The 26,935-nt window shown below is 42.0% G+C and overlaps 2 protein-coding genes and 1 long non-coding RNA gene across 7 annotated transcripts in view; 1 reads left to right on the top strand and 2 right to left on the bottom strand.

The window, feature by feature from the left end:
* LOC144473824 (beta-1,4-glucuronyltransferase 1) overlaps positions 1–17,515 on the bottom strand; it is a 53,500-nt gene extending 35,985 nt beyond the window's left edge. Inside the window, exon 1 of the mRNA XM_078188068.1 lies at positions 17,036–17,515. The gene's annotated coding sequence lies outside the window, so the exon portion shown is untranslated. The remainder of the gene's footprint in view (positions 1–17,035) is intronic.
* A 1,354-nt stretch (positions 17,516–18,869) lies between these two features.
* On the top strand, positions 18,870–23,497 carry LOC144473796 (carbohydrate sulfotransferase 4). Of its 5 annotated transcripts, XM_078188014.1 has the most exons (9): positions 18,870–19,534; positions 19,623–19,781; positions 19,937–20,064; positions 20,743–20,790; positions 21,128–21,261; positions 21,317–21,552; positions 21,622–21,820; positions 21,891–22,070; positions 22,133–23,497. In XM_078188014.1, exons 3-9 carry the CDS (start codon positions 19,945–19,947, stop codon positions 22,452–22,454), a joined length of 1,239 nt encoding a protein of 412 aa, XP_078044140.1. In that variant the 5' UTR covers positions 18,870–19,534; positions 19,623–19,781; positions 19,937–19,944; the 3' UTR covers positions 22,455–23,497. The 5 variants fall into 5 exon arrangements, with proteins under 5 accessions (XP_078044140.1, XP_078044139.1, XP_078044142.1 ...); XM_078188013.1 differs by lacking the exon at positions 19,623–19,781 and having other exon boundaries at positions 18,871–19,453; XM_078188015.1 differs by having other exon boundaries at positions 19,477–19,781.
* Positions 23,498–23,888: 391 nt separating this feature from the next.
* On the bottom strand, positions 23,889–26,622 carry LOC144473798 (uncharacterized). The gene is made up of 8 exons (XR_013494641.1): positions 26,018–26,622; positions 25,651–25,722; positions 25,290–25,349; positions 24,932–25,055; positions 24,692–24,750; positions 24,435–24,509; positions 24,189–24,246; positions 23,889–24,004 (listed from the first exon to the last, which is right to left on the bottom strand). It is a non-coding gene; the product is annotated as an uncharacterized LOC144473798 (long non-coding RNA).
* Positions 26,623–26,935: the final 313 nt, after the last annotated feature.

The raw sequence follows: 26,935 nt of genomic DNA on the forward strand, positions 1-26,935 counted from the left end.
ACCATTTAATTATTCAACCGGACGTTATTAAAACCGGCGCGGCTTTTTCAACAATAATTGCAGCGACATTCTTCGGCTATGGATAATTTTTTGCTCGACCATCTTCTGTTTTTTGCTTGGGCTGTTTTTATTGAATCACTTTTTGTTATTCATTTTCCATTCAACCATTTTCTATTGAGACATTTTCTATCGGGCCATTATCTGTTGGACTATTATCCGTTGAGCCATTATCTGTTGAATCATTTTCTGTTGGACCATCTTTTATTGGACTATTTTTCGTTCAACCACTTTTTGTTGATTCGTTTTCTATTGGGCCATTTTCTGTTAAACCATTCACTGTTCGATTATTTTCTGTTGCGTCATTTTCTGCAAGGTCATTTTTTTGCCAAGCTATTTCGAGTTGAATCATTTTCTAGCAGAACATTTTCTATCAAGACATTTTCTGCCGAGCTATTCCCCGTCATGCCATTTCCTGCAGGGTCCGGTTCAGCTTCCCCTTTATCAGTAACAAGAACATCGCGAAATGAATTTTCCGCAATCGTTTTAATGGCGCGAGCATTCCGGACATGAACCAGTCCCACGAAAGAGGTCGCAGGGCGTTAAATCGGGACTTCTCAGCAGGTGAACGCGTAAATGGCAAATTGCCATGACCTACCCCGTCCGACGCAACGCTCTGGAAGATTTCTCATCGAGGCGATCCCTCAGAACGGCAGCCACAAAACTTCCAAAGTATCCTTTCCCAACCAGTTCAAGGTAGTTCCCTGTTTTTACCAGACGTTCTTTCGCGACCTTGTGCTACGGGTGACCTTGCCAACATTCGACCATTTTGGAACGATTTTTTTTTGGTCAACAAGCTACAGTCGTTCTCAAGATTAATCATCGAAAAGAGGACGAGCTTTGCATTCAAATTCACTGATGTAGGAAAAGGTTAGTCCACGAAGTTAGCTACCGTCGTACCTTAAAACATTTTTCGCACCTTCTGATGGCCGATTTTTGGGTAATGTTCGATAACAAACATTAACGAAGTATAAAAATATATATCGTTCCATCTAAAATGTTTTTCGCAGCTTCTAGCGACCGATTTTGTTAAAAAACAAACATTACAGAGACGGATAATTAACTGAACAAATAAGTAACCAAATTACCTGCCGCGATATCCTAAAATGCTGATGCCATTCAAACAAGCAATTTTCCGGCACAGTTCCCGATCAATCCGAAAGACGGGTTCTGTTTACAGTCCCGGCGGACCAGCTGCTTCATTATACCTCTTGATCAGGCTATTTCGAGGGTCCACTCTCTCGTCCCAGTTGCCGCGTCTATTGATTTAATCTTCGCGTAGCAGCTCTCTCTTTGATCCTTTTGGATGCAAACTCCAATCTTGTCCCCTCGTTCCTCCTCGCTGATATTCCGCTCCCATATTTCGTAGCCTCCTCGTTTCTGGCCACGGCTCCCTCTCTGTCTATCTCTCCTTCTCTCTGCCCCTCTCATTTCGCGCATAGGAAATTCAGTGACTCCGTGACTAATGGCCGGCCGTAACTCACGGTGCTCCATTCATGAGGCCAGAAAATCGGGAAACGAATGGCGCCGACGCCGAAATCGTCGAAACGCCGGCCAAATACAATCCGTTTTTTTCCTCGTTGTCCAAACAAAGATTCGATCGTGTCAAAACTCTCGGCGAGATCCAAGAGATCCGTGCGAGCATGATGGATCGCTTTCAATGGCCTGCGAGCTACGTATTGCTCCGTTAATCCTCGAACTGTAGACAGCGGGTCCGTTTGGACCCAGAGTTACAAACACTCAATCTAAATTCTAATTTCGCGGCAGTCATATACAAATGAAAATGAATCGTAAATGTTTGAATGGATCCAGCCGTGGCTGCCATAAATGCTCATAAACCTTCGTAGTCCAAAGGCTAATCACGACTCTAAGTGTCGCAGTTCGGCGACGAGAAACCGCTAATAGCCTAAGCCAGGTGACCAAGGGGAGAGGGCAGAAGAATCGTGTTAATTACCAGTCGGACACGCCGATACCGCTGCTAAGGAGCACGTCGAATCCGTAATTGGTCGGACACGGCCAAGTGGACCGTGCAGAAGCCATTTCGCCTTTCTGTCCCTGGGGCCAACACAAAGAACTTTGACAGCGGTCTTTGAACAGTTTGTTTTCCTGCGGTTCGCTGTAGACCCGGGAACCTTGAAATTGTGGTATTTGTCCGAGGACAGAGGCGGAGGCTTCCCTCAAAAGCCTGTGCAACCTGGACCGCATCGATCAGTCCGCCGTGGTGCCATTTCTCGCGCGGACCCCGTCAACGTGCCACGCGGAATTCAATTTCTTATGTTCCGTATATTCAACAAGTTTTTTTCATTACAATCTGGAAACCATTCAAGGATTACAAATGCAAGAAATGCGTTATAAAGCTCGTAGTAAAATTATAAACGTTTCAGAACGGTGGACCCGGTAACGCCTGACCAATTTTCATGTCTTGAACTTTCTGTTTCTTCATTTTCATTTATGACCCGAAGAGTTTCTCCGAAATATTATTCGAATATATTTAACCCGTTAATATTCGAACTTGCTTCGAGCCGAATTGGACAACCTACCCGACTATACATATATGTAACCCCTAAGCTTCGAAACTACGCTGAAATGATTTCGGTCACAGAAATCGAATTCCCAGGCCGCCGTGTGTCCGTCGGAAAAATGCTGGGTGCACAGGTTTCTCGAGTGGCGAAAAATGTTTTCCGCTTCGGAAGGTCTGCGGCAACGTGTCCCGAAGGTTTTCGCGCAGATACGGCCGCCCGCGTCTCTCTGTCGGGAAAAATTGCCGAGGAAGACCAATTTCCGATTGACCGGCATTGATTTTTCCACGAGAAAGGATTCCGGCGACAATAGCACGGCGATAATAGAATTCGGGTCGGCTATTAATGCGACTCCCATGGGGGGACCGTGGAACGAGTGTGTCGCCGGAGATGCACCGCGTTTCGTTCCATCGCAGAAGGGGTTCCGTTCGCAATTAGCGCGATCGCGCCAGATGTGGCGTCCCGTCTCCGGCGTCGTTGTCCCCGAGTCATCGTCGTCGCGTCGGACATTAATATTCAGACCCGTTGAACGAGTGAACGCGCGCGGTGGCAATGACGGGTGTAATTGCCGTGTAAGGCGGGGACGTGGAAGATAAAAGATAGAGGAGAACTACCGAGAAATTGCGTGCGCGCCGCGCCGTCCGTCAGCCGAGGACATCTGCTAGGGGTTCGCGAACCCGCCGACTCTCCGTACTCTAAGGACAGCTCTGGAATATTATTATTAGATTTCCCGCGAACTGTTAACGCTAACAGTCCTGCAGGATTCACGGTAACAACCTATCTGCCGCAAACCACTGTTGCCGGGCGCCGAGCGAAACAGCCTTTGAAATCCGCGTGTTTCTCGACGTAACTTGGAAACGAGATGTTTGCCGTTGCGTCGCCTAATGCGGTTAGAAGCAACAGCCAATAGAGCACCAACCATGAATTTTGTTTAGTCGGCATGAGATAATCGTTTATTGGGAGAACAGTCGCGTCATTATCATTTTTTTTTTGAGGGATAAAATACTAGAAATGTGTAAAAAAATCTTTAGAAAATAAGATAGTTACATGAAACTGTATATCAGCGGAAAGCGTGATTTTTTAACAATTTTTTAGTATAGTTTGCGAAGCGATAATGTTCCTTGATTGAAAGTTATGGTCTCACATATATTTCTTAAAACTTGAAATTTCATTCCCTGCCATTATTGGCTCAGCGGTACTAGAGAAAAGTTATTACCGTGGATCGATGCCGTGTTGATAGAACAACTAATTTTCAATGTTCGAACAAAATCGATCGGAAAGAGATATTTCGCACGTTTCATAAAAATCGAAGCCGTTCTATTTGAACGGCTCTGCCGAAAAATATTTTCAACAATTTATTAACAGCGCAACGAATCGTCTATTAATAACGATACAAAAATAAGAGAAACGTTTCATAAAACAAACTGTTATGTCACAAAAGACGAGGAAGCGCTGTACGTATTTCTATTATTTTCATTGCGAAACGGTAGATCCGACCTCGAAGAGGATATTGTGTCTCCTGAATTTGCCGAGCGAGAACATGCCGGAAGAGATTGGCCGACCAAACAGGCTATCTCGGAATATTAAAAACCAAAGAAGACGAACACCGAGGTCCGCTGGGAGCGATCGAGGAGACGCGGGTGCGGGCAAAAATGGACAAACGGTGTTTTCCGGTAGTACACAGAGAGCTCTAGGAGGACCCGTAGCTCGCGGGACCGTCTTGGTCGGCGAGCAGGATTTATGTTAGCCGGTCGGTGAACATACGTCATCGGTTTAAAAATGTTCGTCTGGCCGGCGATAAGCGAGACGGGGATAATGAACAAATCGATCTGCGTCGTCCGGAATTTAATGTTCCGTGTCACGCGCCACGGGGCGAATATTATTACGTATAGACGATCCGCAGCGGCGGGGCAGCATTCTATTTTCTTTTCCGGCCTTATTGATTGCGCCCAGGCTTCTCTCCTCCCTCCCTCCCTCGCTCGCTCCCTTTTCTAGGTACCCCAACGCTGGAGTGGCTCTTTGACCGGTCGCTCACCTCCTACCTCTTACCCTCTGAACGCGCTTTGTCTCTTGCAATAAATTGGCAATACAGCTGTGAGGGAACAGCCGGATGTAGACAAGGGACCAGGGTGGCTGTCCAGAGTCAAACACCCGGTCCGATCGCTGCCTGCGTCGCGCCTCCACTTGACTCCCAGAGCCTTCGCAAACGTCCGCCGAGTCTTCGGGCTGCGGAGTCACCATTAGCCGATGCGCTTGCCACATTTGCTTTCTACTCCCGCAGTCTCGACGTGTATCCGATCATTCTACCGATCCGGCCGCCGTTCGATACGCTTTAACGACGGTGTTTGCGCCCCCGATCCTCCGGGAACGTCGCTCCGACAGTGACATGCCTCGCCTGATACTCCAAGGACTTTCCAGTCTTTCATCCCCTAAATTCGTGCGACGTTGCTGATCAGGCTCTGGGACATTTGTAGTCACCAGATGAGTGGGAAACATGCCTTGCAATGATTTTTCCGGAAAACCACTTGGCTAGGCTATTATCCATGGTTCTAGGGGTTTAAACTGCTCTCAAAAGAAAAATCTTTATTTTGTGTGATTCTTGGTCACACGGTGACTATCCTAGTAACAATCAGAAAATCGCAAATCTTACATTTACTCTCAGGTAGGCACGGAAGAGTACAACCAAGAGCAACTGGTCTATAGAAGCTCTCAAAACAGGTGTACCATTTACACGGAGTTGAGAAAAAATTGATTTTTGAAATAGTTTGTATCTTCTCGTGTGATACTGATTTAGCGAGTAAACTGTTTTCGAAATAGCAGTCACATATGAAACTAGCATTTGTAAATATATATATATATATATAACCGCGCAATCTGTTAACCAAATCCTGTGTTATGTGAGACGATATAAATATTTATAGTCCATTTTACTATTTTAATACGTTGACTGCCGCGCCAACACCCATTGCTCGGCGCATGAATTTTGCATGGAGCCGCGCCGGGCAATGAGTGCCAGCGCATTGTTTTTGGTGTAATAATGCATCAACTATGTGATAATTAATTATACAGTTATTAAAATATAAATATAACGATAGAATTTTTAAATTTCATTTCATAGATGATGTCTTTTTTATCAAATAAAGGTCTAAGTATATTATATTGAACTTCTTGTCATTACCACTTAATTCAGTAACTTCCGTTTTACTCCTGCGTATTATTTTTAGAAATACTATATGATATTATGTATTGTATATACATATATATGAACATATACCGCCTACGGTATCGCGACTAAAATGAGAACGTGCGTTGTTTCAGCCCATATTTGCACGATTATGCGAGACGCAATTGTGGCGCTGTGTGATAACCGACAAATTTTGCTCGACAGTGAATTCGTTAAAAAGTCTACCTTTCCCCAGCCCGCCGTTTATCCCAACACGACGTTGAACAGTATCGTCGAAAAAAATGTACCAACTGGCTCTCATTAAAAAAAAAAGAGAATCCCGTCGCTTCCTCTATTAGCGCGTAACAATGATGAAAGCGCGATGGTATCGCGAAGCGCAGGTCCCCGCGGCATTGCTACGTAACAATCGATCCCACAACTTCGGTGGAGCCGCTCGTAATTGCCGCTGCCGATTCAACGCGTCGCCGACGGATTTCGCGTGTATCTCGATCGGTTCAATTAGATCCACCCGGTAGCTGGTAGATCCTTGGGATCGACGGGGTTCCCAGGGCGGCGGCGACGACGACGACGCCTGCCGCTTTCACGCGAGCTGATCCTCTCCGGGACCCTCCTCTCTTTCGCGGAGATAAAGAGAGCCTGCGAACCCCCGAGATAATACGCGCTGGCGCCGATGATGCAAGGATTGCGCAACGGCTTCTACGACCCACTGACACCCAGGTCCGATTTTACTTTCGACCGGTGCACGACGGGACGCGTCTCTCTCGTCTCGTGTGCCGCGCACAGACGAAGAAAGTACAAACGGAACGCCGCGGTCGAGAATCGCGCGCGGACTTTCCCCGTTTTCACGGCTCCATGTCTTTAGCACACTTTCTTGCCCCGACTGCGAACGCTAGAGAAAGGCTCCTCGAGGATTCTTGACCCTCGGCCAGTCGACGACGGACGGATATCCCGGATTTTCCACCCGTTTTGAACTTTCGCTGGATCGGGTTTTAATAGACAATGATGAACTCTGTGCGCGGTGACCTGGAGGCACCGCCGAGTTGGTGCTGATCCCTAGGCGACGCGATAACCCAGAGATATTGACCTTCGTATACGCCGCACAGTTATTCTATAATCTTCGCTACGTGATGTCACTGCTGCGATACCGCGGGTCTAATCGCGGCGTTCTCGCGGTCAAAACGAATCCAAACACAACAGTCATCGGATAACATTGACGCGTACCTCTTTAGCAATGGCGAATCTCGCGCTCATCCGAGCCCAGCGCGTCGCAAGTATAATTGCATCCGATCCGTGGCGTGTTTAGGCTCGTTTTGACCATGAAAGCGTGCGCGTTCAAACGATCATATTTTTATGATAGCATTCTCGGTAGATATGCAGAGGGCATCTGTTTCATCTAAATAAGACTCGATGTTCCGTTGCGATGCGTGTCCGTTATCTCCATCGGCATCATCTCTCCCATTAGTGCACTTTCGCTACCATTTCTACTATCTTTATTACACCTCATCGATCTTTATTACCCGGCTCGCACTAATGCGGGGAATATCTGTCGCGCTGATCGGTGTGACTCGACGGACATCGATACCTCACGGGTTCGTTAAGAAAACTTTCCACGCAGAGACATGACAAATAGAAATCGAAAAATACTTTTACATCGTTTCCATGAAATTGGCCTTTATCTTCTTATTTCATACTGCCATATTCGTGATCCGCGAGTTCCGGACCGATTAGACGGCTTCTGTGTTCAGGTTACTAATTGGATTTCTCGATAGATTAATTTAGAAAGTAACTATTGACGAACTTTTCAGCGAATCTGAAGTATCGGTCTCGAATATCATGGAACACGGTGTTTCTCATAGTTGCCGATTATCAACGACTATAAGAATGTAACTCCCATCGTGTCTCCAACTCCCAAGTCTCGTCCATTTTGTTTCCCGGCTGAGGGACAATGCGAGATAGATCGCTATACTGTGCGTCGCCGGTCGCGCTAATTCGTGACGCAGCGATAACTCCTCGGGAAAACCGTGTGTTCGGGCCGGCACTCGTTAACAGGGACACGTTTCCACGAGCTTCTTGATCCAGCCTCATTAGTCCGGGCGCACACTTTCTTGAGATCCGTTCCGAGGGCTCGATCGTTACCGCGTTTTCTTCGTTCCCTTCGATCGAGGGGTTTAACGATCTCTCGACGGCCGGGCCGGAACCGCGAGACGAGCTCTCTCCGGCGCGAAACAGAGGAAAATAGAGAATAAAAGAGAGAAAGAGCGTGTGTATGTGCGCGCAAGAGAGATAAGAGGGACACGGCCCTGAGAGCATCATCGTCATTATCGTTCGCTCAACTTCGCGTATGCACGTAAGAGAAGAAGGCCGAGCTTTCACCTTACGATCCGTCCCCGTTTCTGGCTGCTCCCCGGCAACGACCGTCAAGGTCGTCCCGAGGATGTTAGCCGACCTCTCCGCGTCATCCGCGGATGGAATATGCATGGTGGCTGGCCCGCGACCGGACGGCTCCGGTAAATACTTAACGATCCCGAGTTCGTTGGTATCCGTGCGTCGACGCGGCCCCTGAGAAACGGATGACTCAGAAAACGAACCGTCATGGCGTAATAATGATCGATGCAGACACGCTGCGATTTTTCATCCAACCGTCCATCTCCGCGACTTTACTCTTTGCGTCGAACGCAGAATCTAATTCGGCACCGATATTAAATAAATATTAAGTACGGTCGTTAATGACTTCCGTTTTCTTATCAGACATTTATTTTGTTTTGCCATTATTTATTTTTTATCTTCTCCCAACGTTGTGTTATCCTCCCTGAATTTTCAAGATCGTTGATTTGTATGTAAGTGCATCGAGGTCGACTACCGCGATTCTATGTTTAGTAAAAATGCAACGTCAGAAAATGCAATTGTTTTTGACTCGTCAGGATTCAGTGTTGAACGACGCAAAGAACTTTCATGAGCAGATTTTTCTTTTCGTTATGTATTCTTTATACATATGTATGTTATTCATACGGCTGCATGCAAACTTAAGATCAAAATATCTCTAAAGCGAAGGTCCACTTCAAAAAATTCTATTAGCGTTATTTAGCATCAGGCATACAGTGCGACTTTAACCCGCTCTCGTTTCAAAAGCGACGTCCACGTACCCCTCGCGTACCAATACCAAACGCGATGATATCAGATTGACGACGCGTTTGTTCTCTTTTTCATTGAGCAACCGAGTGCGTTCGAAAGTTTTCGCAACTTCTCAGCTGTCCAGTCATCCTACGTGTTTAATTTCAATGGCATACTTTGCGTCATTGTCAACCCCACCAATTTTTAAAGAATCTACTTATCAATTATTCTCGGTACTTTCTAGTCGTCGGCACTTCAATGCATACCGTATGCTTGCATTCCACGAGTCTTTGTTATTCGATATCATTATTAAGTACACTAAGAAATATAAAAATATATTGTTCAAGAAACTGCTCAGAGAAAGCGACACGCTAGTCACACATCACATTTTTATACTACGTTATCGCGAAGAAGAAGATCGATTTAGCGAGGAGAACGTTCAACGTTAAACCAAGGTGATTGTTCCGAGTTCGATTCGTGCCGTGTTTGGACTTGTTTCGCTAGCGGAAGAGAGCGTATTCCGACGATGCTGTCTTCTTACCGATATCTATCGGCTAGCGTTAACCGCATACAAATTTGTTAGCAAATAAACGGGTCCAAAGAAAAAAGGATCATAGAACCGGAATCCCCGCATTCACGTTCTGTTTTCCATGGAGCGTTGCGACCGATTGAGCACGCAACTGATGCGTTATCGAGCAGGAAGAAGCCTCTCGACACTCCAGATCTGGCGAAGAATGCCATTTGTTTAAATAACGTAATGGCGCTTCCGTAGTCGGCCGATGGTCTGACAGAGCGGATTCTACAACCGCTTCCTGCTTTCATCTTTTTACCCGGAGATAAAAGGCTCCTCTGGTAGCCATGATAAATATTGCTGCCGCTTCCTGATAGAATTTCCGGTTCCTCATATTCTAATACCAGAGTTTTACCATCGCGGCTCTAGTCGGCCAGTCTAAAAATATCGGCCGAGTTTTCTTTTCGACGCGTCTGGTTATATTGTTTTAAGCGTTTGCGCGAAGGAAATTTGTATGCGCCGAGGAAACGGATCAAAGTAAGCCAGTAACGTGGATATTTATGCTACGAACATGGTTGCAGGAAATTCCCTGGATAGAGATATACGTATACACACATATATAAGGCCCATAGTAACTTCATCTATTTATGATTGTGAAAAATATAAGAAATGATATTAATATATGAAATTAATACGTCATGCTCGGAGGATAATTCATTGACCTCTTACAATATATGATGAACGGCATAGCTGATCAGTATACTACAGATTCGCGATCTATGAAAAACAGTTGAAATTCGCTTGTAATGTTGAAGCATTGTCGGCCATCATGCAGTATACAGCAGTTCCTTCCACGAGACGGCAAGCTACACGTTTTAAACTAGGAATAATTATTATCATCCATAATTATTACTGAATAAGTGATCAGTGTCTAATGATAGTGCAGTGAAAGTGAACGTTAGAGTAGCCTGCGCAAAGACCTTATTCTTTTCGTTACTTTCGTATACAGATCAAGCTGTGCCATTCTTCATACCTTGTACGAGATCAATGGACTATCTTTCGAGCATGGCGTGGCTTTACAACTAAATGGATGAGTTTATTATTAATAATATTTCTTTTCAAATAATATAAGATTCAGAAAATTCACTCCTCGCTCATTCCTTCCAACGCGGCTCAGAGCCTAAGGGTAACCCTCTCCCCTAACCGTCGCGACTCGACGTTGCAACACGTTAAAAGTTCGCGCGCTCGCCTCTCATTGGTTGCTGTTTCCCGTTAATAGTTCATAAACAAAGCCGCGGATTGCATTTTCGCTTAGGAAAAAGTTACTTCGAATGACCTCAGGAATCCATGATTTCTCGGAGCTACAATAACTTTGATACACCCTGTATAATACGGTGTTCCGTGGAACAGAAGGGGTCAGACAACCATCGCGCCACGAATATCAATAACTGATCACGCTTAGTATTGCGTGCGGCCGCTGACTCATTTTAATTGCCGGCAAAAAATGTAGCAACCTCGGCCACGGAATAACGGATCGGCCTGGAACCGAGCAATAGCTCCGGGAGGCAATTTTTTAATAACAATCATTCGGCTCTAATCGACCCGCGATTTCGCCGAGCGCTAATAACCCTCAAGGACTCCCGCTTGCGACACCCATCGCGAATCCTGTCAATTAAAGCCAGATAAAGAATCGACAAAACCAAGCTCGAGAGGCTGCCCGACATAAACTAAAACTTATAATTTTATAATTTGGTTATATTTATAATTATAATAAAAATTGTAGGAAGCGACATTTGGGGCTCGGTGTTTCTAGTTTTAATGCAAAGAAACAAGTTAACGTTTTACGTAATTTCTATGGAAAGTTCCTCGGTTTTAACACAGTTTCCGTTGACTGACTATGACGTCACGGTGTTCTAAAAGATCCATTGTTTTCGGTACCGTTTTCAACGTTGAAGGTGATAATGCGACGAAAACGCGAAATAACTAGACAGAATTAAGGGGCGATGCATCGATAGGGATGCGGCGCATGCAACGACCGTGCCAATAGGTCGACGAACGGCCCCCGGCCTCCGTCGTCATTGACTGCGACGATACAAAAACGCCTCGCGCGCCGCTGCGCCCTTATTTTTAGAATTCGCGGCTCCTACGGGACATTAAACTTTCGTTGTTCCCGAGCGAGGAAACATTGTTTAGCACGCGGCCCGACTCTCGTGCTCTGTTAGCACCGGCCGGCTAAACGATCTAACAACTCGCGATCGTTGCGAAACACCGAAATGAAACTTCGCTTTTCGTTTCGCAATGCTCCTACTGAAACAGAACCAACCATTCATGCCGACCTTATCGGCACAGTGCTGGTTATTTTAGCATACGCGCCGATAAAGTCTTTACAATATGCTAAAAATTAAAAAAAAATGTCATTTAAGTGAACGAACGAAAAATATCCGTTTGCACCGAGTTAAAAATATCCGTTCGCACTATACTAATGATGTCCATTCGAACTGAGCTAAAAGTATTAGTTCGTCTCGAATTAACAATGTCCGTTTAAACTGTACATATAATTAACGACAAAGATTTCAAATCTGTTAAACGTATCGTTCGTATACACGATGAGTTTTCACTTTCACGATGTATAGACAGTTTTAATGACCATTCGCTTCAATGCTAACTAGTTCGGAATCTAACTGGCCCCAGATTAGCTAAACGGTGTCATTATCAACATTTACAATTTAAATAACATCGGGATCTAATAGCGGCTAATAATGGCCGCAAGAGGGCACGTAAACACGTCTACGAAAGCTCGACCTTGATTCGGGGTCATGTGACACTGTCAAGTTATCACTGGTCTCTAGATTTTAATGATTTTTATGGTTGGTAGATCCACTGCGGAACAGTGAAACGATTTGATGAAATTAATAACTATCGTTGCAGTATTATTAACCGATCAGAGTTGTTAAGAAAGAAAATTAATGGCTAAATACCCCCACGGATTTTACACTTACTGCGGACAATTTTTATTTACGAATAAAACATGCAGTTTATCACTGTGCAGTTTTGCGCACTCGTGGCAATGTTTCAAAAGCGCGGAACTGTATCACTTTTTTTTTGTAATTTTGCTAAATTAATCCTGATATAATTGCACCGAAAAATTTCGCAAATTTATTTGAACATCCGCGTCGCAATAATGTTCTACGAGACCGTGAAGGGCCACGGTAAAGGCCGAAAGGCTTTCGTTTTTTATCGTTTGGCAGCCGGCCAGGGAGCGGGGACACGCAATTAAATTTGGTACGAGCAATCTCTTCGTCTCCGGCAAGAAAATTGGGGAAAATCCGGCTGGAAAGAAAAAGACCCTGCTTCCTGCGGCGTGCGCACGCGCGTTCTCTGCCACCGCGGTTACGTTTCGCACGATAGCCCTTTTTTTCACCGACGATGCGCTGCGGGCGAATCGTTGCCGAAAAAACTGTTATTTCGATGAAGAACGTCGAAAAAAAATCGCTGGCATTAACGAAATCGTCTGAGCCGATGAAAATGGGCGAATCGTGTAACGGCGGCGCGTTCTAATTCCTATCAAAATCGGCATTCACACGTGCCTCGTCGACGATCGACTTCTACGGTAGTTTTCGTAACGAGATTTCCGAACGAAATCGTTTCACGCTTTTCCCGACGCAGGGATACCCGTTTGAATTTTCCCGCCCCATAGCTGCATCTTTTGCAATCGAGTGATGAATCCGAGGCATTGCTAAAATTGTTGTCACGTTTCGAGAATCATTTTTATACAGAACTGGAAACGAATAGATTTTTGAAATAGCAAATAAACTACGAATATTTGCATCTTTTATTACGTAGTTAAATGTATTTAAAATGATACTCCCACGTGTAACTATTATTTGAAACAAAGTTTATTTGTCAAACTCTACATTATATTTTTCCTCGGCCCTCTTCCTTTGTTGTTGAAGTTAAAATTTAAAAATTTGTTAGAAACGCGACAGTGTTGTACGAGTCGCAGGAGCTCAATTTCATTCACATAAAACGCGCACTTTGTCCTATAAAATCCGAGTATCATAAACACGAGAAATTATTTTACAGGTGAAATGGCTTGCAAAGGGTTAATACGTAGAAATTGTGTCACAGGGAAATATTCCGTAAAAAGAACATTACGCAGGATCATTGAGAGATTCTGGAACGCTGCCAGGGATTAATTAAACGTTCAATGATAATTACGTCGGCCCGACGTCGGCCGCTGGCGGATTTTTTAATAAGCATAGAGACGAAACGAAAAAATCTATAAACATTCGGGGCAACGACTACTTTAAGGAGCACGGAAAACCTCGTGGAAACGGGAACTCGATTAAAGGGGTGTTTCCGACCCTCGAGAGAGAGAGAGAGAGCGCCCCATTTTTTGAGGACGCACTCCGCGAATTTCTTTTTAATAAACCGAACAACGTATCTTTGCGAAACTTTCGCAAATCCGCTTACGCACGCCTGTGCTACAACCGTGACTTTTTATGCACGGTTATCATAGTAACCGACGTAACGGTGCACACAGTGGACGCAGGGGGTTGAAACGCTGCGCCGTTGCCGTAAACTTTGTAATAACAGCGTGAAAAAAATTCGTAGGTATACCTCTCGGAGATCCGTAAACAATTTCACGTAATTTCAAAAATATACATATCGTTCAGTTTACCGAGAAATAAATCCCGAGAAATTTTATAATTGGATCTTTTTATGTCTTAAATCGCATTTCACTAGCAGACTAGAAAACGATTTACAATAACTTTATAATCTATTCAACTTGTATTTTTAACAGTTTCATAAATATAATATTACACTTTAACACATTTCCTGTAAGACACTTTTTCGAAAATATTCAACATTTTCAATACTAATAACGAGACACTGATAACAAGTTTCTAACATGGTTTTCTAGGATTTCAATGGCGTCTCTTTCAAATATACAAACAAAATTTACAAGAGTAAACTTTTAGAAAGATAATTAATAATTGCCCAGCATATAATACGTCAACCAATAAGATTTTCGAAAACGTAATTAGCGCCACTATAATTCCAACCTCATGAAAACGGTGACCGCTCGACAATACTCTTAAACAACGTGTAAATCGAACGCAAATTAGTAGGATGTTTTAGTGGAAGAGCCGACACAATTGTTAAATGAATTGGGTACCTCGAGAGGTTGCGGTCACCGTAGCCACGCCGTCGGGTTCTCGATTTCGGGCCGGCGCAAAAGCTGTTTACCCATCGCCGGTTCGTCCAATTAATTACCGGAATGAAATTACGGTGGAGAACCCGGGGCTCGTCGACGGCCCTCGAAAAATTCTGTAGTCGGTGCGTGCCGCGGCCCCCGGGTCTGGCTGGGTGTGGTACTTTTTCAACGGCGACACACTTTCCGTAATGAAAAAAGTCCCGCGCGCAAGTAAACCCGCGAACAGAAATTGGTAAACACGCGGGTATGTAGGCCGCCGTGGCCGATCGCCGGGTCTAACTCACTCGATGTCTTCATTTCGACTGTCATACCTTCGCCGAACCGAATAGTGACCGATAAGTGACCCTCTTTCGTATCGGTCCCTCATGGGTAGCCCTACCGGCGTCGCGCCTCTTTCCAAACAATGCCGCGAAGTCAGAACAAACCTAAGTCCTTGAAAAAAAAGATTTGCTGCCTAATAAAAGAACCTACCCTAACGAGGGCCTATCCTAATAAGAGATAGATCCTATTCAAACGAAATATTCGGAAGAAATGAATTTTTATGCGTTCCGGTTACGATAATCGCTATAATTGACAGAAATGGCTCTGGGTTATTAATAACCATTACAAATAACGGAAACAGTTTTCCGATGGAAAATGACCATTATAGATGGCTCTAATTGCTTTTCGTTGCAAGTAAAAATGATCGATGAAGAGAACGTTAATTGTCTACAGATAACAGTGGACTACGTATGTTGGGAATTTTAATTCGTTATATAGATAGTAATTAGAAATTACTGGAACAGTTTTTGGTTTGAAACGGTAGACTAAGAGAATTTAAAAGTGCATTAATTTCAAGTTAGTCAAATTGTCGAAGAAAGCATTTTCTGCCTGACAAAATGGCTGTTGCAATTCGCAGATACAATTTTTGTTCTGCGTTAAGATCCGCACTCTACAAATTGTATATACCATGTACGTATAAATATAAAATAATAAATATAACGATGATATATATTGTACTAAAAATTCCAAAATCGTGTTATAAATGCTTATGGATCAACGTTTTGAGTAGTTAAAACTAAAATAATCGTCTCCGTAGCCAGTGGCCGGACAAGCAGAAGGTTGTTGCGTGGATTTTTGGCAATTTAGTTGATCCACGACATTCAATCGTGTTCCACCAATTTTTAAATCTATCGCGCAAACGTTCCGGACAGCAAGTTTTACTCCGGTTAGAGTGAAACATGCGAAACAGCGTGATGGATAGCTGAAACCCACGCGAAGCATGTGTTGATGCGACCGCAGTATTCCAGCCTGATGAATCCGCGATAAGAATGCGACTTCGCTCTCCCATAAAAAGCTTGGTAAACGGATAGCCACACGCCATCCGAGCATACGCAATGATCCGCGAGAAGATTTTTCCAGGCAGCCAGTTCAACGGAAGCGACTGAAAATTGATTTCCGGAAACGGTCCGTCACGAGACAAGCCATTATCATTATCATCCCGCGGCATCTTATCAATATTTACGGTTCTCGCGTGCTCTCCGGAACACATCGGGTCGACGGTGACCCGGACACTGATCACCCTGCATTCCCGACCCGAAATCCGCATTGTGGCAACATCACGTGGTTACAGATTCGAGTACACAGCGGCCATATTTGTTGTCATTTTCTGGAATGCAACCCGAGCAACGTGCTGAAACGTTCCACAAATATGTTCTTAACTAAATCGATGCTCACGGGCTGCGCAAAATTGTCGGGAAACCTTAATTCAAGGACGAAAAAAAATTACTATCTCACACGCTTACCAAAACACGTTGTACTCGCCGAACATCTCCAACATAATTATTCCAATCTCAGATAGGAAGCAAGGTCACCCTGTCACCGAATAACATTATAATTTCGTCCAATAAATTCCCCGATGCACGGCCACTAATTCCCCGCGGAGACGTTGTTATCCCGACACTAATCAACCTCTAACTCAGCTCTTCAACCCCTCTGCCCACTTCAAACACATGGCACGCCATGGCCTCGGATTGTAACAGCGAAACATCCTAAAATCAAGCCCGCCGATAACAGTGACTAAACGGAACGCAATCTTCAAATCGTAGACCTATAAATCAGTTTCGATAATCCCCCCACCAAGCAGCATCCTAGCTAAAATTTTCCGCGACTGGCCTACATAGAAAACTGCGTGGCCCTAAACCAAGCCGAACGGTCTCCGAAAGGTATTCTAAGAAGATTGGTCCCATGGTAAACAAAGCCTCGCAAAAAGATATCTCTCAAGAGAAATTGCAGGGCGGTAGGAGGCAGGGAGACGCGGGGAGGAAGCGGTTGGACGGGTATCGGCTCTGGTAGCGCCGCTAAAATTCCGGAAACGGAAGGAGGAGTGAGCGCAAGAAGCCGAGAAGAAGACGAATAATAATAATAAGAAGAAGATAAAGAAACGGCCAACTCACCGTGAATCCCGTCAGCGTGACATCCCGTCGGGCAGGACACGGTGGTGTTTTCGTACACGGGTATATTTCGGCACTCGCGGCTCGGCGAGTCCTGCACAGCCTCCACTGCACTCGCGCCGCGGGTAATCTCGGTCACATCCAGTCTTCGTGGCGACGCACAATTCTGGACGTGTCCTGTGGCAGCCGGCGGAAGATCCTCGGTGCTGCTGCCGTCTCGCACGAGGTCTCTCCGCCTCTTCGAGAATCTGGCCCGCGGAGCCGACGCGCGTTTTTCACCGGAGGGCGAGACGCGAGAGCATGTAGACGATGGCGCGGCTCGCGACGGGTTCGCACCCCAAACTAATTGCGGCTCGACCAATTAACAGACTAAGAAGTCCGAGAGCGTGACATTGCACGCCGAGGAGAAAGCAGAGTGCGTGAACAACCGTCTTGAAGAGTCGCTGCTCGCCGACCACATCCGAGCTGCTCGAGCAACAGCATCCGACTGGTTTGCTGGGCACGTAAACGCCATGGGCAACGCATGCTGCGCCAACCCCTCCCTGAAAACCACCACCAGGGGGCTTGCTTATTCATATGATTGTTTTTGATAACGCCCCATATTATTACCGATCCGTCTACCTGTGTTAATTATCCTTTGTCGAGCCAGCCCCGTTCACCAAGACGATTACGCAGCCGGAGCTAAGGGGAGCCTCTTTCTCACCGCCATTTTTCGGTTTTTAGTCGGCCCGACCGAAATCGCGAACCGTGGTGACGTCTGCCGATGGTTACCCTAGCTCCTCGACCGACTACATTCGGCTATCGATGGTCGGTAACTCGTGTCCTCTTGTCTCGTTGCGAGATGAATTCTTTTTCTGGATGCTTCGCGATTATTGATTCCAATTTGGACCTTTGCTTCGGTACAGCCGAGCGGAAACTGTGGTTCAGAACGGTTATTGGACTCGTATCGATGATTGTAAGTCTTTTTAACAAGTTTTCGTCGCGTTCTTTTTTGTGTTTGTTTGGCACGATATGTTGCCGCCTTTCGCCGGACATTAATTTTGGTTTGTAGGTCAGGTTTTGTAGATACACACAGATGTAATCTGAAACGAGAATGCATAGCGTTCAGCCGAGGTCTGAATGGTACATTGATCATCGAGATTACATACTTACTTGTAAAAAGAAAACTTTTACTTTACGAACATTGTTTTTGTTTGGAACTTGTTCTTTCATCGGCTATAAGACTTTGTACAATATACATTCTTGATTCGTAGAATGGGTAACATCATTGGATGACTGGCACATATTCAAATCTGCGTATTTGTCACAAATTTAATAAAATTTAACCGTTTTGAATCATTAACGTCGATATCCAAGTTGCTCTGGAGGGGATACGGAGTACCAACGTCGCAGCGAGTTTCGTAAGTTGGCGGCCATGATACGGTTGCGCGGTCGGTAAATCAGTTACACTTTCGAATATGTTTTCCATTTTATTATACTTAGAATTACTTCTTTTACTAATTCATCAAGTATGCGGCTAAATGAACGTGGTTTTTCATAAATTATTTAGCATCGGAAGACTATCCGGAGCATCATCGTCGTCTTCCACCAACGCTCCTCATTTCTTAAACGTCCCTTCAACAACATTATACGAATTTTACAATGATTCTACCGAATAAAGAGAACACGACAAATAGGCAGACTATCCAGTGACTAAATGCTATTAAACAACATTTTTAGTCTTACGCGTTTTGCTTGTTGAATTATTTCCTCAATAAGCCTTATCAAGAATCGCTGCGGAAATGCTAGAATATCTGAAAAACCGGAAACGCACCAGTGCGTAAATTATTCCTGAATACGTAATCTGTGATTGTGGCGGTGGTATCATATTTGCAAATGACGAAAAGGAGTCGTCATTACGCTGACGATGAAAATTCCTGGCATCAGGGACTGACATGTAGCCGCCATCGTTTCGCGGGGCTGTCACGACGACAATCGATTCACCCGGGGCGACGGGCGGCATCGACTGAAATTTTGCAACGCGATCAATTAATCATAGATCTTAATGCGTCGAGCGTCCGTCGACGGATCGTGAGGTTGTCGCTCGCGGGCACTCGACTTCGCTCCGCTAATTGGAACATCGTGATCACGGCGTGGCTAGTTGCAGTCTCCGAGTGGGTGCGTTTCGGTGTTGCATAGTGTGCACAGTACACGCGATGGATCCCATGCACTTGACACATGAGGTGCAGCCGTGAGTCGTGTGGTGGCCGCCTCAGCCGCAATACGGGCCTCCCTGCGTCACTGGATCACCATGATCGGTGTACAATGCTCGCATATTTCCCCTCGTCGCTTTAAAATGCCACGGAAAACGTGAAAGATCCCCGCAGCCACGGAAATCTTCCACGCAGGACCTCCAAATGCGACGAACTGCTCGATCCTGAGGTGAGGATCCTGTACGTCTTCATAACATTCCCATGCCTACCCACATAAAAACGATCTTAACTGAAAATGCTCACTGAATGTGTAAGTAGTCAGCGTCTCAGTCCTATTTTTAATAACATGAAGTGTAACATGAGAAAAAGCAATAATCCTGTCCTATTCCATGGTCCAGTCACTGTAACAATCTTTAGGACATTGGCATTTGTTTGAAGCATGACCTACTGCCCATAGACATATACTCAAGTCTTGGAGCAACTGGGGTCAAGGAGATCCCGTAATCTGAAATGAGATAGAATTCAAGAGTGATGAAATTGTGTTTGAGACTTCTAATGTATGTTATTATCACAAATGTTATTGTTATGTTTTTGAAGATAAGATAATGGTCATTATGTGGTCACTTGTGGTCATATCATTTCCTGACAGAATTCTGTTACCATTTTGTTGCATATACTGGAGTGACTAATTAGATATTTTCTTTGCGTGAAGGACCAAGGATGTCAAAACTGCTCAGCTTCTATGGTCTGGTAGGCCTGGCGTCCCTTTGCATCTTCTTCTTAGCATTTAACCAACGCTACAGCAGCTACCTCGAGCATCGACTGCAGCCAGTAATATCGGTCAGTAAAAAATCGGAGGTGGGGATTGCTCTAAATTGAGTCACGCCAAACACGCTCTTTCTGATGGTAAAGTCTAACTTTTGCACCTAACTCTTTTTCCATTTCTATGCTAACAATGAACTTTTTTGAGCCATGCAAAGAATACACAAGCTCTCTTTCTCCCTGTTTCCAATCTCTCCTCCTTGTCCTTTTATTTTCACACAGCCATTTGGGGTGCTTGTTGTCAGAGATTTACAGAAACATTTTGCTTGGAGTTTGATACTTATTGGAATAAATCATTGTTAACTCAAACCACTATCTAAAATGCAAATACAGATGACAAAGTTATACATACGCAATAATCATTGTGACTGCAGACTGTAAATATTTGGTTAACTGTAGTCATACAAAAATCGTAATATGAATAACATGTTCATATAATATTGATTTTATATTGCTGTCAAGGAATGCATGTTGCCCATAGATCAGAATTTTTTTGTTTATTTATTTTTTACAATACACCTGAAAACGATACATCACTTCCTTAGCAACATTGCACATTTATTTAATACTAATTCACTATCCACTTAGAGAAAGAGGGAGAAAGATAATATCCTGGTTAAGTCAACAACATTATCGTGATCACTATGTAATATGCACAGCTGGGACTTTAAATTATTAATATTTTCTTTAATATAGGATGTTGAGATAAGGCCCCGCCTCGTCAAAATTCAAGAGCCAGTAACGGTAAGCAACATGTGTGTGTGTATATAAATAGACAAGATACAATGATTAAATATTAATACTTAGCTGCAAACCAGTAAAACGACTTTTTAACAAATCATTCATCAATATTTAATTTAAAAATAAAAAGAATGCTGTTGGTAAGTGAAAGTTTACTTCGAGTTCAACTCTATCATTCACAATAAAGCAATTAACTCATAATACATTTAATATGACAATGGAATGAAACTTGTAAAAGGTGTACACTACACGCCTCTGCTTCAGCTTTCATTATACATATGCATCTCTACTGCAAAAGAACGTGAAATTTCAGGCAATAAATTCTGTGTTTTGTTCACAGACATATTTTAGGGGTTCCATGGAAAATGTCACGCTTTCTGGGATACAGGAGGTCGTGGACCAACAACGAAAAGCGATTCAAAGGGAAATGGAGGACTATAAATATCCTAATGGAAAATACGGTGTTAATGCTAGGTGTGTAAACTCTTATAATTAAAGTTAGCATATTCTGATTTTCTATGTTTTACAGCAAATTGGAGGATCTGGTAATGGAGAAAGGTGGAAGACCAATGCGGAGCGTGATTCTAACAAGCTGGAGAAGTGGAAGCACATTTCTTGGTGACGTAGTGAACGCACATCCAGCTAACTTTTACCATTATGAACCATTACTCGACTTTGGAATCGTGCAAATTCGAGGACCTCCACTTGCAGATGAGGCTCTCAGAAATCTCGAATCTTTACTCAGATGTGATTTCAATAATCTCGGTAAATTCCTCCTTGTACAACCACGTAAACAAGCAATATGGTAAAATTAATGATTATTTGTTCTCCCAGATCGGTATCTGGACTATGGTAAAACGCATCCTTGGGTCTTCAATCATAACACGCATTTGTGGAGGCAGTGTCAGACACACAAGAAGATTTGCTGGGATCCACGTTTCGTTTCCAAGTTTTGTAAACTATTCCCCTTTCAGTCAATGAAAATTGTTCGTCTAAGGCTGCGTGCGGCGGAAAAACTTTTAGATCAAGAAGAGTAAGAACAAATTTTAAGATTAAATCATATTTTGCCTTTGTGCAGACAAAATTTAAACATTCTGTTACAGTTTAGGCTTACGATTAGTTCTGTTGGTTCGCGATCCAAGGGGCATCTTGCAATCGCGAAAGCACCGAGAATGGTGTCCCACAAAACCAGATTGCTCGGATCCAGCATTAGTATGCGCCGACATGGTGTCTGATTTCAGTGCGGCAGCACGATTAATTAAAAAATATCCACGTACTTTCAGGTAAACCTTTTGGTTTTTACGCTGAAAGGTTTACGTTCAATAATGTTTTCTCTATTGAACAGGGTAGTACGTTACGAAGACTTATCCGTGGACCCCTATAGACACGTGAAGGAGCTATACAATTTTTATGGTTTGGACTTTCATATAAATGTAAAAAGATTTTTGGATACTCATACAAAGAACGACGTTGGCGGTGTATCGAGCACGTTCCGTAATTCTAAGGTCGCACCGTTCCATTGGCGGAGTGATCTAGACTTCGAGGAGGTGGATGAGATTCAAAGAGTATGTGCAGAAGCCATGCAGTTATGGGGCTACGTAATTGCCACGAACTCCACTCATCAAAAGGAGTTCGACCCTCTCACCGATTACCGTTTGCAATTGTGACATCAGTCGGTTTGGTAGTTACAAATATCATTGGCGGAGAACAGTATTTTAGCTGGTCTATCGCATAGCTACCGAGAATTATCACAAGTGCCGTAATTCACATTGAAATGAGAAAGGTGCTGACTCCTTCTATACTCTGATTAGGGCTCTTGTTATTATGACAATGAATTACTTAGGATACTCGGATAGTAAGAGCCCTAAGCTTAGATAAATATCTCTCTTTATTGATCTTTTGTCGAGATTGGCGAGGTAGCGAATAATTGAGCTCGAAAGACCAATGGTGAATCTGTTCCTTGAATGAATTTAAGAGGACGCGCAAGTGCTCTTCAAGCTTGTTGCACAACTATGAAATTTGATCAGATCTAGAATTTTTAAACCAGAGTGTTAGGCGCCGAGAACCGAACACAGAAGTTCCTAAGACCCTGGCGTGCAACAAGAAAAATATCCATATCAGCGCAAGCATCACGCGAACCATAAATCGTGCGACACTTTTCTAGATTTCAGAGTTTAACGATAATTCTCAGAATGCATAGTAATGGTGATGGGTTCTGAACGTTATTTCTCACTGTTATCTTATTGACAAGACCGTGTCAGATCTAGAATTATTTCACTAACGGTTTTCCTGATTTTCTGATCAGGGAAACACATGTACATTTTTTCTCAAAACAAAACCTACGTCTACGCACCCACACCATAAATGTAGAGCAAAAGGAAATCGGCCACTCATTTTTTGGGTGAGAACAGTTTCCACTTAACCGGCCTTTATGCCAAAAACTAGAAAATTACGCTAAGTTTGTATAAATTCTTTTCTTTTTTTTTTTAAATGTACATAAACACAGAGACCGATGTGATCTCGTTCGGTGATGTACATGGAAAGAACGTAAACTTAGCCTAAACCACCAATGACAGCTGTAACATGACAAGTCTTTGAAGAGCAATGTACGAGTACATTATTTTAATTATCTTTGTCGGATATAGATGATATTTGCTGAACGTACTGTAAAGTTAATCTTATGAATTTTTAATAAATTTTATATATTGCATTTGTAGTATATTTCAAGTTTTAAAAATATATTTACTTTGCATAGTTATTGATTAATTGATAGCTCTCTTGCGATATACCCTATGAAAGAAAAGTATATTGTATTAAGTATTAATGCTCAATTTGGGTGGAAATGTAGTTCTTTACAACAGCCGCAGACACTTAGAATTTGTATTTTAAATCGAAGCTTCGAAACACGCAATCTAAAATTTTGAATCACCTATTTCCATTTACATATTAATTTTATTGGAATACTTTTATGAACAGTAACTTCTTTTCAAGGTAGCAATAAATTTATAACGATTGAGTTTTATTCAAATTGTATGTTAGTATTAACATAAGCTACCAGTGCCATTTTGTGCATTATTACTTTTCGAATGAACACGACAGTCTAGTCTAGTAGTGTTTATTACATTTTATAGTACCATTTGAATGTATCATACATCTTTTATGAAATAAATTTTAATTTTTCCTAAATAATCGCTCATCCCATCTTTTTTACGTTCATCTGAAACAAAAGTCCACATAAAAACTTACACACTATACGGACACACTTTATAGTTATAAACACGACGTTATTATTTCAGATACAACGTTTGATAATCATTGAAACTTCATAGCGTATATTGTAAAACATCATTAAAAATAATTAACTACTTCCGTCCTGTAAAATTTACAAAAAAATACTCCACCTAATTAGTCCGAGTATTTTCTTTTCTACTGCTGTGTAATTTAGTTTGCAATACATATCTGTAAAAAGGGAAAAATAAAATATGTTAAATCAAAATCATTTTTGATTCTTAACGTTTATGTTTTAGCACTTTGTAACTCAGTGAGGGCAAGTACTAATCAGAATTGTAATTCATATTAGCGTATATTTGTTTGTAACATCATCGTTGACATCTATCTGAATTTATTCGATTTATGTAATTTCTCACCTGATTTTGAAATGCAATTACTTCATCTCAAATATCGCCCCTCTCGTTATCATTTAGCGTAGCTCAACAAAAAATCTGTAACAGAAGTTTACTTTGTTATACTAGTCGAGATCGAGTAAGCAAATTTTATCAAGAAATCTAATATCAGATAAAAATTGGCATCAAATTACTCAGACATATGCTTGTCAAAAATAAAATCATCATAAACTATGATTATGATTATAAAATTAACTATTAAAACAATAAAAGGCACTTACTTTTGTTATTTATGGCAAGCCATTAAGATGTATTTTTTAGATTGAATTTTCCATTGATTCTATAATAAAAAATTCTTTATTATTATACGAGTACGTGTTAGTTATTAAGTTTATACAAAAATTAATATCTGTATCAGCATAGTAAAATCACCATATATATTTATGTATGACAGGGATAACTAAATAATTCATCACATCAAATTTCTACAAAGATTTCGAATAATTTGAACATAATGTTACCTTCCCAGTTCCTCATATTGAAATCTCTTTAATCTAGCTTCGTATCATCAGGTTATGTAATAACAACAAATCTTCTTTAATTGAAGTTGCTCCCACTTTGTTTATCCCTTTTCATGGTGCCCTACTAATAAAAATGTTAGTATTAGTGGAAATCAGATATTTTAGAAAAAATATGAATTATGGTTTGCTATGATCAGGGTATACTTTCTAACATGATACTTCTGATTGACTGGGATGGTGTTAATTATTCATCATGATTTCAAAATAAGTTATCTTAATGTATTATATGTATTTACATATATAATGAAAGCACGCGAACTTCATGCTATTTTTATGCTATCAGTTTAAAATAACTTACCAATATTATCACAAAATGTAGCTATTAAGGGATGATGAACTTTAAAAGTGGTCATGCTTCCTACAAAGAAAAGAATGCTACATTTAGCAGTGTACATTTCAGGAATTGTAATTGTGAATTATAAAAATTCACTTCAGAATACTGAATCACTCAAATATCTTTCAGTCTGGGGCAGTAATATAGCATCATAGTAAATTGTAAGATAGAGCAAACAACTGAAAAATCTACCTGTAGTGCGAAGCACGTGCACTGATGCAAAATTTCGAAAATAAAACATCCGTACGAAGCAATTAAAATAATGAACGTTTATCGCAACGGAAATAGAGTAGATTAAACAATTATATAAGTGAATAATACTCACTAGAAAAATTGCTAAGAAGCTGAAACTAAACCGATCCAACGCACGCTTCGAGAGGTTAATTAATTTAATCTCCTAAACAGAAAAAAAGTATGTTTCAAATAACTGATAAACAAATAACTTGAAATATTCAAATAACTAAATATATTCAGAATTATATGATTGTAATCATAAAATATATCATACGAACGAGACTATGAGTATCATCATTTATAAAGAATATTCCAAGTTTCTAGCAATAAATAAGGAAAAATATGGTAACGAATAGAAAGGCGTGAGTTTCTAAATTAAAATAATATTGTTCACTAAATAATTTTGGCATCGATGGATATCGATGAGAACAGATTACAAAAATATAAAATTTGCTTACCTCCTCAACTACTCATGGGCAGGTTTCGAACGAGAATGAACGATGCCAAGAAAGCAACAGAACCATACTTTACTGAATATTTTTATAGAACCGAAACTCTCATCGAAAATTGGAATACTAGATGGTACGGCAAAAATTAGCAACGTCAGAAAGCGCGGCAATTATTGAACCGATTAGAAATTTATAGTTGGATTATCTTACGGAGAAAAACTCAAACTGTTCAACAATTTACTATCAGTTTCTTTTGCCAGATGGAAACACATATGAATTCCAAATTCATGTATTAACTGTCATCTAGTAATGCAAACTGAAATTAAATTATTAAACAGTTTGAGCACTCTTCCGCTAGATTAGCACAGCATAGAATTTCTAGCCTGTCATTTAACGGTGGGAATTTAGATCCAATTGTTGAACAGTTTGCGCATTTTATCATTATATAGATTGGCGCTATACGGATTTTTAAGAGAAACACATGATTCTTGCGTGAGTTAATATTTTGTTAGGAGAATTCAACACGAATCTAAGCAATGTCTTGTTTTAAGAACTCGATTTATTGGCATGATCTTTAATTTTGAAGACATTCGAAATACATATTGCAGTAAGACGAATCTAAGGCCATAAACATGCGAAGCAGACTATTATCCTTGAGAAGTTGTAGGTATCACCCGATCGAAAGTAGGCGTTCCGAAATAAATAATAAATCCAGTAACGATTCGAGTTGGACAAAAAAATGTTTCAGTCATGTTCGAAAATTTACATGATATTTCTCGAGTAGAAAAATCAAAATATTACAGTTGATATATCGCGTTGATGACGAAATCAAACATGTTTAGGTTTTACAGATCCTAATTCCAAAAATGGCTAATAGACAGAAAGGCGGGCGGCACCTCTAAGTACTCTGTAAATATTATTTGTATT

This window comes from Augochlora pura, chromosome 7 (genome assembly GCF_028453695.1).
Source record: "Augochlora pura isolate Apur16 chromosome 7, APUR_v2.2.1, whole genome shotgun sequence".
Taxonomy (NCBI): domain Eukaryota; kingdom Metazoa; phylum Arthropoda; class Insecta; order Hymenoptera; family Halictidae; genus Augochlora; species Augochlora pura.